Raw genomic sequence first — 13839 nt, 5'->3', positions numbered from 1 at the left:
TTGCTTATAGACACACTTACATGGCATGAGTGTATGTTGGAAAAACGCATAAGCAACAACAGTTGTGGAAGAGTCTGAGTAGCTAATTTATATCTGCCCGACGGATTTCGACTTGAACCCCACCCCCTACAGCTAACCGCGTCACAAACAACTCACTTTTGACATAATTTATATGACCTTTCTAATAAAAATTGAAGAAGAAGAAAAGTTAACTGATCTTTCCAACAACTTTTAGCTGTGCGTTGAAAATGAAAAAAAAGCAAAAACTAATATGCAGCCCAGGTTTGCATGTGTTTTTATTCTGTTTTTATACACTTTGACGTTTTCATAAAAAATGGAAAGAGCTTCATGAAGTTGTGCAAAAATGCAGAAGGAGGTATGGCAGACCACATAAAGTATATCAGCAAGACATGCTGAGTCGATAGAGCACTTTCCATCAGCCTGGCTGTCTGAATAAGCAACAAGCAAACTCCAAATGCGGTTCTATTTCCGAAGTAGTACGCGTTTATTTTTGAATTAAACTTTATTGACAATCGAAAATAAAACTATTTACGCTGCTGACGGTACATCGAATAAGTGCAGTGACGCTTTAGCTGTTATGCATGTACATATTCGTGGGTGCGTGCTTTTGTTTGCTGCGATGTGGTAGTCACAGTGTATCAAAAAGTGGGCTGTGCCCAACTTTAATTTTTTTTGTTTTATTGAGTATCTTTATACACTTTGACATTTTTGTAAAAAATATAAAGTATATATATTCTTGATCAGCAAGACAAACTGAGACGATATAGCCATGTCCGTCCGTCCGTCTGTATGAGTGCGTGTTTCTCAGCAACTATTGGAGCTAGAGCAACCAAATTTGGTATGTAGGTGCTCCTAAGCTCAGGACAAATCGTTTTTATTTTTTTTTTTGCTTATATTTCCTCCACCTCGGCCTCGAAACCAAAAAAAACGATTTACTAGCACAAAAATTATATCTGTAAAAATCTAAAATAAATTACACATAATCTTTGTCATGCTTTTGACAGATACCGTTCATTTCAGAAGTGATCGCTTCGGAATTATTCGCATTTAAATTTTCAATATTGACAGCAGGGCGCACTTGCTGACGCTACAGCAAATTGAAATGTGACTCGTTAGCTGTTTAGTGTGTAAGTGTTTGTTGTGCCCTAGTCAAAGTGTATATGAAAGTTGGTTGCGCCCAACTTTAATGCGTCCACTTGTTTATGTTTATTTTGACATTAGTGACAGCGAAATTTGCTCGTACAGACGCACAAACTTTGTGAGGTTCAGCGCAGAAAATACGGTAGTAGTTTTTTATTCAAAGCAAAAAATTAAACAAAAAAAAAAATAAACTGGAACAGCGGCTAGCAGCCTACACAGGACACACAGGACGCAGGCGTTTTAATAAACACAACAAATAAAATTTTTTTCAACTAAACTTTATTGTTTGCTCTACACAATAACTAAAAGTAATCCACAATATCTAAGCTAACTATGCTGCTCTCTCATTCTCTTCCCCTCTATCTCTCTCTATATGTGTGTCTCTTTTTCTTTATAACTCCTTGTTACTTGCTCGTTTTTAATGGTGACTCTTTGCAAAATAATTTTATGCTGTGCATATTTGCAGGCGTTACCATTTTGCTGTCGCTCACTGTCTTCCTGAATATGGTAGCGGAAACAATGCCAGCTACATCCGATGCTGTGCCGCTGCTTGGTAAGTACAACGTGCAATATGCAGCGCCCGCTGGGCTTGTTGCAACAACTAACAACTGACCTAACCTCAACATTTTCTTATACGCCATATATCAGCAGGAACAACAACAACAAAAACAGTAGCAACTATGAACAGGGCGATCTACCATATACAAAGTTCAGTTTTTAATAAAAAGTGCGTTTCGAACAGTTTTAGCAATATTATTAGCCTACAATATAAAGTTTGTTATGTTGCTTACGTTCTTCTTTTTGTTGCTGTTTTGTTGTTGCCGTTGCTGCTTGATACTGAGAGCAATAAACACGTACAACAAATTGGCGCGTTTCGAGTTTCAGGCAGCTGCGCGCACCTATGCTACAGCCACGCCCCTCACCAGAACGCATTGTTGACTGAGGGCGTGTAAAGTTTTGTGGGCAAAATATAAAGAAAAAATACTTTAAGTATCTCATTTGAAATTTCAGTTGCTTGCAGTGTGTGTGTTCTTAATATTTCATTAAATGCCGAGAAATTGGGGTCATATATATATACGTATATATATATAAATATGTATACATACATATATATGTGTATGTGTGCGTGTGTGTTTTGCTGGGGGGTAATTGATTTGATGTGCGGACTAAAAGTTTGAAATCTTTTAAGCACGTGCTTATATTTCGCTTCAGGTTTTAAGTTGGCAACTTTTTGTCACGCCTACGAATCAAAGTAGCTTTTATTGCTTTAGTTGTAATATAATAGTTTGTAAGCGAGTAATGGGTTGGAAATGAAATATTACTATACAGCATGAGCGTTAATAAAGTTAATAAGTTAGTCAAGTATCCAAACCTTTCTCCCCCCTATACAAATTTCGAGCCAAGTGTATGTGTGTGCGTGTGTGTTTTGCGTACTTTAGCTTAATCTAGTGTGAGTGTGCAGCAATTAGTTGAGAGGTTACATTCACACACAGACAATACATACATACATAAGTACATGTAGCGTAGCATACATACATACATATATAATTTATATATATATCTATGCATTGTATGTGTTGCCATTGTGTTTGATATTATGCCACACTATTGAAGAGCGTTAACCCAAAGATAAAACAACATTTATAGTCATACTTACCAATTATAATCATGTGCATACCGAGTATTTAGTTAGTTAAAACAAAAGCATTTTAGACTAGCAACAATGTAGTTTGTGTCTGGCAAAAAGTGTCTAGAAACGATTAAAAAATAAATGAATTTGAATATGAATTCTTAGCGTGCGTTAAAGTCAAAGTCTGCCAGGTTATACTAAGTATATGAACTAACTATAAATATTTACTTGTAGTGCATATTGAGGTAAGTTCCAAGAACGTTAAAAAGCGTATTTCAGTTTATAAGCGAAAAAACATTCACAAGTTAACTGCACGCTCATTTAAAAATACACTTCAATCAATTGTTTAAAATAAATGCATGTGAACAAATTGAACACACACCCTCAACACTGTAGCTTGTATAATATTATATTGTTTGAAATAATAAGCTCGTATACTGAATATTAGACTACGTACGTTTACTTGTTATTACACTTACACATGAACAAAACGTACGTTGTTTTTTGGAATGCTGTAAATTATTTTGTAATTTGTGGCAAATACGTCTTTGTGTCTCTTAATAATATTGTTTGTATATTTGGTTTTGTCTGCGAGAATTTTTTTAATATATGGTATAAAAAAGTCAAATCAAAACCAAGGACCACTACCACATAATGTAAAAGAAAAAATGTTCTTGTTGGCATGCAAGAACACAAATGTCTAACGAAACGTTGACTTGGCCCTTAGACCCACCTGCCCCAAACGCACACGCACACACACATACACACACACACACAAACAAACTGTACACAGCAGTTCGCATAAGTATGTTATGTTTATGAATATTGCAATTGACTAGTCACGACTACATGTGTATTCATATGAATGGTAACAAAAGTTGTTTTTAATAGCATATGTATATGCTAGGTGGGTAGGGTCAAGGGGAGCATCATTGCTGTCATGAACTTTAGCGCCATTGAACTTGGCTGCACCAGATTTTAGCTTAAAACTTTTCTAGGGTTAACAATCATATATATACACACACACACACACACACAATCTGGGTGGGAAAACACCTATGTAAATAATCTTTAAATTAATGTCCGATAACGATAATTTCTGTAATATTTGCTAAAGCACTAACTGGCTGTGTATCTAGCTCTTTCGCTCTCTCCCCCTCACTTTCTATCTCTCTCTGTCTCTGTCTCTCGCCCTCTAATTCCAGCTGTATTTCTTTTATGTAAATATTAATTCTTTACTATAATGTCCAGCTTTATCGCTAAGTTGTTGCTTTAAAACAGTTTGCTTGAAAGCAGAATTAAAATATACTAAAAGAATATTTATTTATATAAAATTGCTTTGAGAAGGTTATTAAGAACTGTATATAATAATATATGGACATATATATATATGTCAAAAGCAGGTCTTATATTCTACATACATAAGTATGAATATCAAATTATTTTAGTTTTATGCAGCTCGCTCTATAATACTCTATGTATGTATGTATGTATGTATATAATTTATGTGATCAATCAACTTTTTGTTTAATTCTGTTCTAATTCGATGTGAATTGTAGTGTGGTAGTAACATTACGTTTATATGTATATATATATATATATATATATATATATATAATCCATTTCTATATGTATATATATATTATTTTTCTTCATTGCGCTCATACACAGACACAGACATCATTGTTTCATACACAACCTATGTATGTATATAAGCACAGACACACACACTTATGCACTTGTAAATACAATACATACAACAAAATGAGGAATACATATATATTTTAATTTTTCAAACTCTTGAACGTATGTACATACATACGTGCGTAGCATACTTCTGTACATAACTGTAGTTATATGCATATGCCTGTTGTGTGTATATATGTGCATCAATATGCAACTAGCTGCTGTACACAAGCATTTTATTCATGATGCGGCTTGGAGTCTAAAAACACAAAACTAAACATCCCCAGTGGAGTGTATGTGACTACTCTAAAATACCTATAACAATTGTAAAGCTAATAAGTTTAAAAAATATATATCTGTGTATATTAACACGCTATATGTAAATGCTCAGTGGGCTGTACATTTACTTGTGGTTTCCACTGTGCATGTGCTACACAGTAACTACAATTGAATAAACGTATAATTTAATATAAGTACCAAACTAAATAAACGCACATAAAATACCAAACATTTAAATACCAAACAGAAACAAGTAAACCATCAACCAATCAAAATATCAAACCACCCAATGCCCTCGCTATCTCTCTCTCTCTCTATCTTTCTCTCTGTCTGTCTTTCTGTGTAATATCTTTCATCAAATTTTCAGCTCAACATATGAAAAACAAATCAGATCTCGATTTTTAAATAAAAATGATGATTGCGGATAATTGGTTGTGCACAAAAATAAAATATACAAAAAAATTAGTAATATTTAAAAAAATATATATATACATATATATTTTAAAATAATAAAAAAAAAAACTGAGCCAAGTTACAATATTGAACAGCAGCAACAGTTAAAAAAAAACCAAAAACGTTTTAAATGCGCTGTTCAATTCAAAAATTCAGGAGTTTTGAATTGAGCTGCAAATTTTAAACGCTCTTTCGTCCAATATTTAACAGTCTTTGCTTAACTTTAAATAGATATACGACTTATTTAAGGCATAAGTACTTTCAACTACTCTCTTTGATTTATTTTACGAAAATATATGTATGATACTATTTTTAATTTATTTATTGTGTCGAGGTAACACTTGTATAATACTGTACTTTTCACAGCAACAACAGCCAGCGAATGTATATATTTTTAAGATATATACTTTAAAATATTTATAAAATAACGTATGCCGCTAAATCATAATTTTCTTTGACACATTTTTAACTTTTGCTTAAAGCAAGTTTTAAACAAGAACTTAAAGCTAAAAACATAACTTAAAACTAAAGTTTAAAAGCTAATTTTTGCTATTCCAAATTGTTTTTTTATTAAATATACATATACTACTACTACTACAACTATTTGTACATAAAAATATAAGTAAAAACAACATTTTAACTTAAACAACTACAAACAAAATACACAAAATGGAAAAAAATAACACAAGTACAAATAACAATCAGCATAGGCATAGGTTTGGGCAAATGTGAAGCTTTTCGATAATGTTAATCGATCGTTAAGCGATATATCGATAATCCGTTTTTATTATCACAATGTTTGTGTAATTTTTGTGTCCTTCTAGGAACTTATTTCAATTGCATTATGTTTATGGTGGCCTCATCAGTTGTGTCAACCATACTTATCCTCAATTATCATCATAGAAATCCAGATACGCATGAAATGAGTGAATGGGTAATATTTATATTCAAACTTTACTTAAAAAATGAAACAAACTAAAAACTAACATGCTAACTTATATGATTACATGCTTAATTACGATAATAAAAAAAATTATTATTTATTTTACTTACAACTTTTTGTATTATTTAATTTTTTTATTTTAGGCGTGTTTTGAGAAAATATGATATTTTTTGAATCATTCAATCACAATATCTGTTATACCAATCCACACTCCTATGAACACTACTAAAAACATACACAGACACATACAAGCAAATCATGCTCTACTACATACACTTTCGTTTATACCCAGTACTGTAAAGTAAAAATCAACGTTATATGCTATTACTCATGCATACTACTCTTAAATTATTCTCAAATGCACTTACTCATTTATTTTTGTACTATATATAAAATTGCATGCGAAATATCAAAAAAAAAAAAATATATATCAAAACTCATAATATGTCGAACAAAAAAATTTATTTACTGAGAAATGTTTTTATAAAATTTTTAAATTGTACAAAGTTTATTGTGAAGTATATAATTTCCTTAAATAAGAATTTCAAAGTTAAACTAGACATTAAAAACAAATTTAATTCCTTACAAAACCGACTTAATAAAAAAATTCAAAAATTATTTTATGTACTGGCGTATGCCTTTATGTACATATACTTGCTCTCTTTCTCCCTGCGCTCTCATTTTCATACATTAGATATTATCATGCACACAGCTTCTATTTTATTTATATTTGCAGCCATCTCAATAAATGTTTTTAATTTATGAATATTCTAGTGTTCTACGTTAGGCTTATAATTTTTTGCATTTACAAGAAAAACACGTATTTAAGATAAAAAAAAAAAAAAAAACAATATTTAGCACAATAATCACACATAAAATTTTTATTTTTCTAACGAACAACCGAAAATAAAAAAAAAATAAACTGGCAAACTACAACAACTGGCTACTCTCAACGAAAAATAAACTTCAAAAAATAAACATCAACAAAACTCTACTCAAATGACTCTACAACTGCTTTCCTTCTTCAATTATATAACTCACTAACAAACTACATAATTATGCTAACCAACTATATAACATATCTTCATACGGTCTAAACTTTAAATCGCGCGTGCATTATTAACACACTACACTTACATTGAATGTTGTGTCAACTACAACAACAATAACAAACTCTATAAACTTTTGATAAATCCACTTTTCATAAATTAAAACTATACTTAAAAATAAACAACAACAACTACTACAACAAACTTTTGTGCTTACTGTGTGCTCACAACATTTAAAAACAAACTCCTAAACTTCAAAACAAAACAAAAATTCTTGAAAACAACAAAAAAAATCTCCAAAAATTAAACAAATGGATAAAAATACGAAAAAAATAAACAAAAAATATACTTATTGCTATTATTTTTAACCGCATCACCCAACACACTCCGTCTCTCTGTCGAACTCGCACACACAGATAAGAGTAATATTCCTTTATTGGTTACCTTGCATATTGCGCATGCAAAGACCCGGACAGGTTGGCTATGAATGCCCGCCGCCCCCCTCATCGTCGAGTTCCTCAAACGCTGGCGATAAAAAGCAACAAATCCAAAATGTTGAACTCAAAGAAAGGTAACTCTCTATCTCTCTTTTTCCCTCGCTTTCTCTCTCTCAATCACTCTCAACTAAGCTCATCTTTTAACAATTGCATATGCAGTCTAACTGACTAATCAGACTTATATACAATGCATAATTATGTGCAACTTAATAATACTCTACATACTCATACCATAAACACACGCAGATCCTCAAAATCTCTACTCGCTAATGTGCTTGACATCGATGATGACTTTCGTTGCAATCATCGTTGCGCCAGTGCCACATTGCCCCACCAGCCAACTTACTACAGAACGATGTTCAGGTAAGTGCCATCGCATAATAAGCCTTATAATTTGTTTTAGCAACAAACATATTCTGTTGTGTTTCTCTCTTGTTCCGATTGTCGCGGCATTCGTGGCAATGACATGTGCCATACCTAGTGACACCCTACACCAAAAACATAAAAGCGTCAAGTCTGAATGCCCTTAAACCTTAATAGACAGTTTCCCTGGGCTGAGTGTATTAACTGAAATATTTCTAAAATTTTTCGTCCAGCCATGAGAAATATATTACATAAATATTATTACATAAATATTATCAACAATGTGAAAAAATATTTATCAATATGGGTATTTTATAGACTAATTTTATTTTGCACTATTTTTCGTATTAGTACACATATTTTATTGTCATTGTCATTGACTGTCAGTTGTTGATATTTAGAGGTGCTAATAAGTATAAGACTAAGGATTTGCCCTTTTAAAGCTATTTTTTCTTTACTTTTTAAGATATTAAAGTTTTCCCAAGCATATTTTTTAAAATTGTGACCATATTAATGCGTGTTACTTACATGAAGCCAACCTAATTTAATAATTTTCAATAGCTGCTACGAAATGGGCTTAGGACCATGTCAAATTTTATTAATATCAAACAGATTAAATACAAAATTTATTAGTCATAAGCTTAAGCAGCGTACCACAATCAAATTACGTTCGGTTGGCTTACCTAATTGAATTTGTTTGGAAGATGAATTCAATAGTTTATTAATAATTCAATATTGAATTGGTTTGACAGACAATTCAATAATTCGGCTTGTATTATAGTCATTGGAATTTTTTTTTTTTGCTCTCAGATTTATTTTTCAGATAGGTATTTTCTCATTTCGGCAGTTACTATTATCGAGCGATCATACAACAATTATTTGCGGCTTAGGGATCGACTTTATCAGCTGTGGTGGCACCAGGCACAAATATTATTTATTTTTTATTATATTATCTATAAGATATCATATTAAAGAGATTGTCATTTTTTTTCTTTCTTTTAAATTTAAAATTAAAATTAAATTCATATTTTAATTTTCAGATATAGCGTTATATGTAGAAAATAACACACATAAAATGATCGGGGTTTCTTAGCAAAGCCAATTGCTGCTTTGCTTTTCTTTATTTCAATGAATCTTTATATTTTGTTTAGTTTATGCTTAGGATATATATATGTAAGTTTTTTATTTATACAGAATGGCGACTTGGCATTGAGACTGTCCATTGCATTCTTGTGTGGTTTTATTAATATACACTTGAGAATTTTGAATCATTTTTATTTTTACGAACTGACTATGCTAAAATTTTCTACATTTTTTAAGTGCATTTTAACAATTTCAATGCGTTATTGAATGGTGTATCGTTCCATTTTTATACACTTTGATGAAAAAGGGTATCATGAAGTTGTGCAAATGTATGTAACAGGGAGAAGGAACGCGCTGCAAGACCCCATAAAGTATATATATTTCTGATCAGCTCGACGAGCTGAGTCGATATAGCCCTGTCCGTCTTCCTCCGAGTGCGTCCGCTGTAATGAGTGCGTGTTCGCACAACTAAAGAGCTAAGCAACCAAATTGTATGTTAGGTGTATTAAGGGCTCCAATATTTCCAGGACACTACCTTTTATTTTAATTTTTTTATTTCCTGCCCCTCCCCCGCAAATAAAAAAAACGATATAAAGCAGTACAAAAATCTTAAAAATCTGAAATAATATCACCAAAATTGCCTATCATGTTTCGACCATTGTTGAAAATAAATAACTTAGAATATATTGACATTTCAATTTAAATAATATACAGCGGTGCACGTACTGAAGCGCCATACAAACTTGCTGCTGACGCCTACAGGAAACGAGCTCTGACTCTTTACATAGGTGTTATGTGTTTGTGAGTGCATGCGTGTTTGCGATATCCTAGTCAAAGTGTATTTAAAATTGTGGCGCCCAACTTTAACCTGTCCACTTGTTTGTTATTACAATAAAGACAAGTGGACAAATTTAAGTAGGGCTCCACCATTTTTTGGATACATTTTGACTAGGGCATCGCAGCAAACACGTGCATGCTCACAAACACGTAAGCAGCGACGTTTGTATGGCGCGTCAGCAAAATCGCACCCAGTCTATCAAGTCTATAATAAAAATTACAATGAGAATAAAAGTTATTAACCTGAACTTTCGGCAAATTTTCGGCATCATGTTCAAGCGTTTTTGTGATTTATTTCAGATTTTTAAATTTTGTTTTATTGCTTAATATGGTTTTTTCCAATTTGCTGGAGAGGGGGGAGGAAATAAAAAATAAAACAAAAGCGTTCGGGTTTGGATATATGAGCACCGATGAACAAAATTTTGTTGGTCTAGCTCTTACAGTTGCTGAGAATCAGTTGCTCAAACATTCAGACGGACGGACGGACATGCTGACCATGAATATATATACTTTTTGGTGTCGGCCACGCCTTCTTCTCCCTGTTACATACACTTGCGCAACTTCATAATACCCTTTTCCATTTTTTTCCATGTCAAAGTGTATAAAAACAGAGCTTATTTAGGATACATAACACAAAATTTTGATATCAGGGTCTATTTAATTAACTCTTCCTATACTTGATTCTTATAATCAATATAGACAGCGGGGTGCGCTTGCTGACGCGTCATACAAACGTCGCTGCCGACGAAGCGGTGGCGTCGCTGCTGTCTTATAAAAGAGCTCGTGTTACAAATATATTTAATTTTTATTATTATTATTGGCTATCACAACCCTATCGGGTCACAGCCGGTTGCACTGTCTGCCTCCACGCGTCCCTGTCCTGGGCGCGCCATCGCCAGTTGGTTAAACCAGATGTAGACAGGGCTTCCATCACCTGGTCTTGCCAACACAACCGGGGACCAAATATTTTGCGGAGAATCTTCCTCACGAACACTCCAAGAGCAGCTGCATTGGATTTCGCCACTGTCCAGCACTCCGCACCATATAAGAGTACTGAAAGAATAAGCGTCTTGTAGAGTGTTATTTTTTCCTGACGAGAGAGAGCTGTGCTGTTAAATTATCTACTAAGCCCAAAGTAACACATCTTGGCAAGTGTAATTCTCCGCTTAATCTCCAGGCTGACATCATTCGTTTAGCAGAGCCAACATAGTCATCTAGCTAATAGCTAATTGGTGCGTAATGTGGCATCACCCTTCCTCAGGATAGGACAGATCATGTTGAGGTTCCAAGCTTCGGACATGCTCTCCGTGAGCCATATCTTGCTTAACCCTCTGGACGAAGTCACTAGCTTCATTTTGGCATCTACTCTTCTCTATTCTTTCATACTCTAGCCTTTCATGTTCTCGCTTCTTGCGTCTATAAAGGCGTTTCTCGTCTCTTTGCCTTGGCCTGAATACATCAACAACGGCCCGTGTAGCCCCAGCTTGTAATGTTCTTCTATACGCGGTGTCTTCTGCAGCTGTTGTGTTACGACACTCCTGGTCGTACCAACACATAGCCGTGTACTAATCCTAGCTGCAAAATAATAATGGTCGGAGTCGATGTTGGGATCCCGACAGGATCGCACGTCCAGTACGTTATATGCATGGCATATGCCTTGCCATGGCAGTAATTCGGATCGTTGCAATTCTCTCGTTTATTGGCAGGAAGTGAGAGAACCGGAGCGACAGTGTGGCGCCTACAACGAAGTCACAGCCAAATTTGTGCCGTTCTGGATGGCAGCTGTAGTATATTTCACAGTTCTCCTTTTTGATGCAACCTTGTCGTGTCCATCGCATTTCCTGGATACCCGTGATGTCAGCCATACATTTCTTGAGGGTATCTGCTGTTGAACAGCACCTGGTCTATACAATGTTCGTACATTCCAAGTGCATACTCTCAAATCATTGTCATTTTTCCGTTTACTAAGTTGAATGCAATTAGACACTTTATCTTGCATTCTCTCCCCCATTTCATTTACCAATTTTAATAATTCGTACCAAATTTTCTAGTTAATCTAGTTTGTTGTTAGCCAACTATGAACAAGTGGACGCATTAAAGTTGGACACAACCAAAATGTATATGGACATATCTCTGATGTCCAACAGAAAAAAACATGTATCAAGACAATTTTTTATTTTTACAAAATTTGAAACTTATAGCTCTTGGTTAGCTCTATATTTGGTTCTCAGATCGATTTTGGAAAATTCTTTGTTTTCAAAATAATTGCAAAAATATTAAGCATTTGCACGCGACAAAAACAGAAGTCGCTTTTTTGAAAACCAGTTCAAGCACTGATTTCAGCGAAATTATTATTTTTGAATTATTTTGTTATAATAATAATGTTTATGGTTTGACTCAAAAATTAGTTTTTTTTAAATTGAATTTTAATCACTGTCGCATCTCACATGTCGCGCGCGACATTTTCTTCCATCATACTTCTTAAGTTATTTTTGTACTTTTTAAGTAAATTAGAAGGGCATAATATCTGTAATATATGTTTGGACAGAATATTGGATTGTCATTGGACCAAAACTTTGGATGAACTGCACTTACAAATGATAAAATTATATTTTTCAATGTCGCACGCGACAGTGATAGAAACTGATGAGATGATAAGAAATTTGCCGTATTGGCTATCGTATCGTTTCTTTTACATCTGTTTTATATTCTTGGAATATCAACCGAGATTTAAAAGAGCGAATATCAACGCATAATGACTCTCTTTAACAGAACGTTCGCACGTTTTTCACTGTGCATTGAAATATTTCACTATGAGTAAATGTAAAATATGCTCCCTATAAAACTATTTGAAAAAACATGCTATTTTACACTTTCAATTTTCTGGCTGTGATTGACCTTTCTGGAGAATTGCCCTGCCCATATACACTTTGACTAGGGCACCGCAGCAAACACACGCACGCATTCACAAACACATACACACAAAGCAACTAACGCGTCACAACGTTTTTTTTTTATTTGTTGGCCCCCATTTTTAAAAATAAATAATATTAAAGCGATTTGTCCTGGGTATAGGAGCACCTACATAACAAGTTTGGTTCCTATAGCTCTTATAGTTGCAGAGAAACAAGCACTCATACAGACGGACGGACATGAATATATCATCTCAGTTTATCTTGCTGATGAAGAATATACATATATACTTTGTGGGGTCTGCCACGCCTTCTCCCTGTTACAAACATTTTCACAACTTACCCTTTTTCATTTTTTTATAAAAATGTTTATGTTAAATAGTATGACACACCTGAAATAAAGGTGAATAAAAGATTTGATAAAAAAGGATATAGCAACACAGATGTATATAATGCTTATATTGTAATAATCATGAGCGAATAGACAAGCATATAGAATAGAATTTAGTCTATGGGATACCAAGATTTAGCGTTAGAATGGTTTACATATCTCAATTGGTTCCAATTCGCAGGCAAGGCGACGATGGCAGCGTTGGTCCAGTTGGTCCCGTTGGACCCGTTGCTGCTGTTGCCGAAGCGCGCATGCATGAGGCCATATCGCACACCTGTCTGAGCTCATCAGCTGAATACGAATTGGCGCTGATACTTAAGGAGCTGCGCTGGATAACCGATCAAGTGGGTTTTGCCAAAATCGATGACAAACAAAAATACATGTGCATTCCCAAATGTTTTGTTTTTGCAGCTCAAAAAGGAAGATGAGACAGGTGATATAACCCGAGATTGGAAATTTGCAGCCATGGTCGTGGATCGTTTGTGCCTTATTATTTTCACGCTATTCACCATCATAGCCACGTTGGCAGTATTATTCTCAGCGCCACATTTTATC

The 13839-nt window shown here is 33.9% G+C and overlaps 1 protein-coding gene across 1 annotated transcript in view; it reads left to right on the top strand.

Annotated features, from left to right (window-relative positions):
- Positions 1-13839, top strand: part of LOC117134931 (neuronal acetylcholine receptor subunit alpha-7) — a 117684-nt gene that overhangs the window by 103617 nt on the left and 228 nt on the right. The window contains exons 8-13 of the mRNA XM_033294461.1: positions 1628-1714; positions 6034-6143; positions 7618-7772; positions 7945-8061; positions 13466-13628; positions 13696-13839. Coding sequence (XP_033150352.1) covers positions 1628-1714; positions 6034-6143; positions 7618-7772; positions 7945-8061; positions 13466-13628; positions 13696-13839 — 776 coding nt within the window. The remainder of the gene's footprint in view (positions 1-1627; positions 1715-6033; positions 6144-7617; positions 7773-7944; positions 8062-13465; positions 13629-13695) is intronic.

The sequence above is a fragment of the Drosophila busckii genome, chromosome X (genome assembly GCF_011750605.1).
Source record: "Drosophila busckii strain San Diego stock center, stock number 13000-0081.31 chromosome X, ASM1175060v1, whole genome shotgun sequence".
NCBI lineage: Eukaryota > Metazoa > Arthropoda > Insecta > Diptera > Drosophilidae > Drosophila > Drosophila busckii.
The sequence above is the reverse complement of the archived record's forward strand: the minus strand, read 5'-3'. Positions and strand labels throughout refer to the sequence as shown.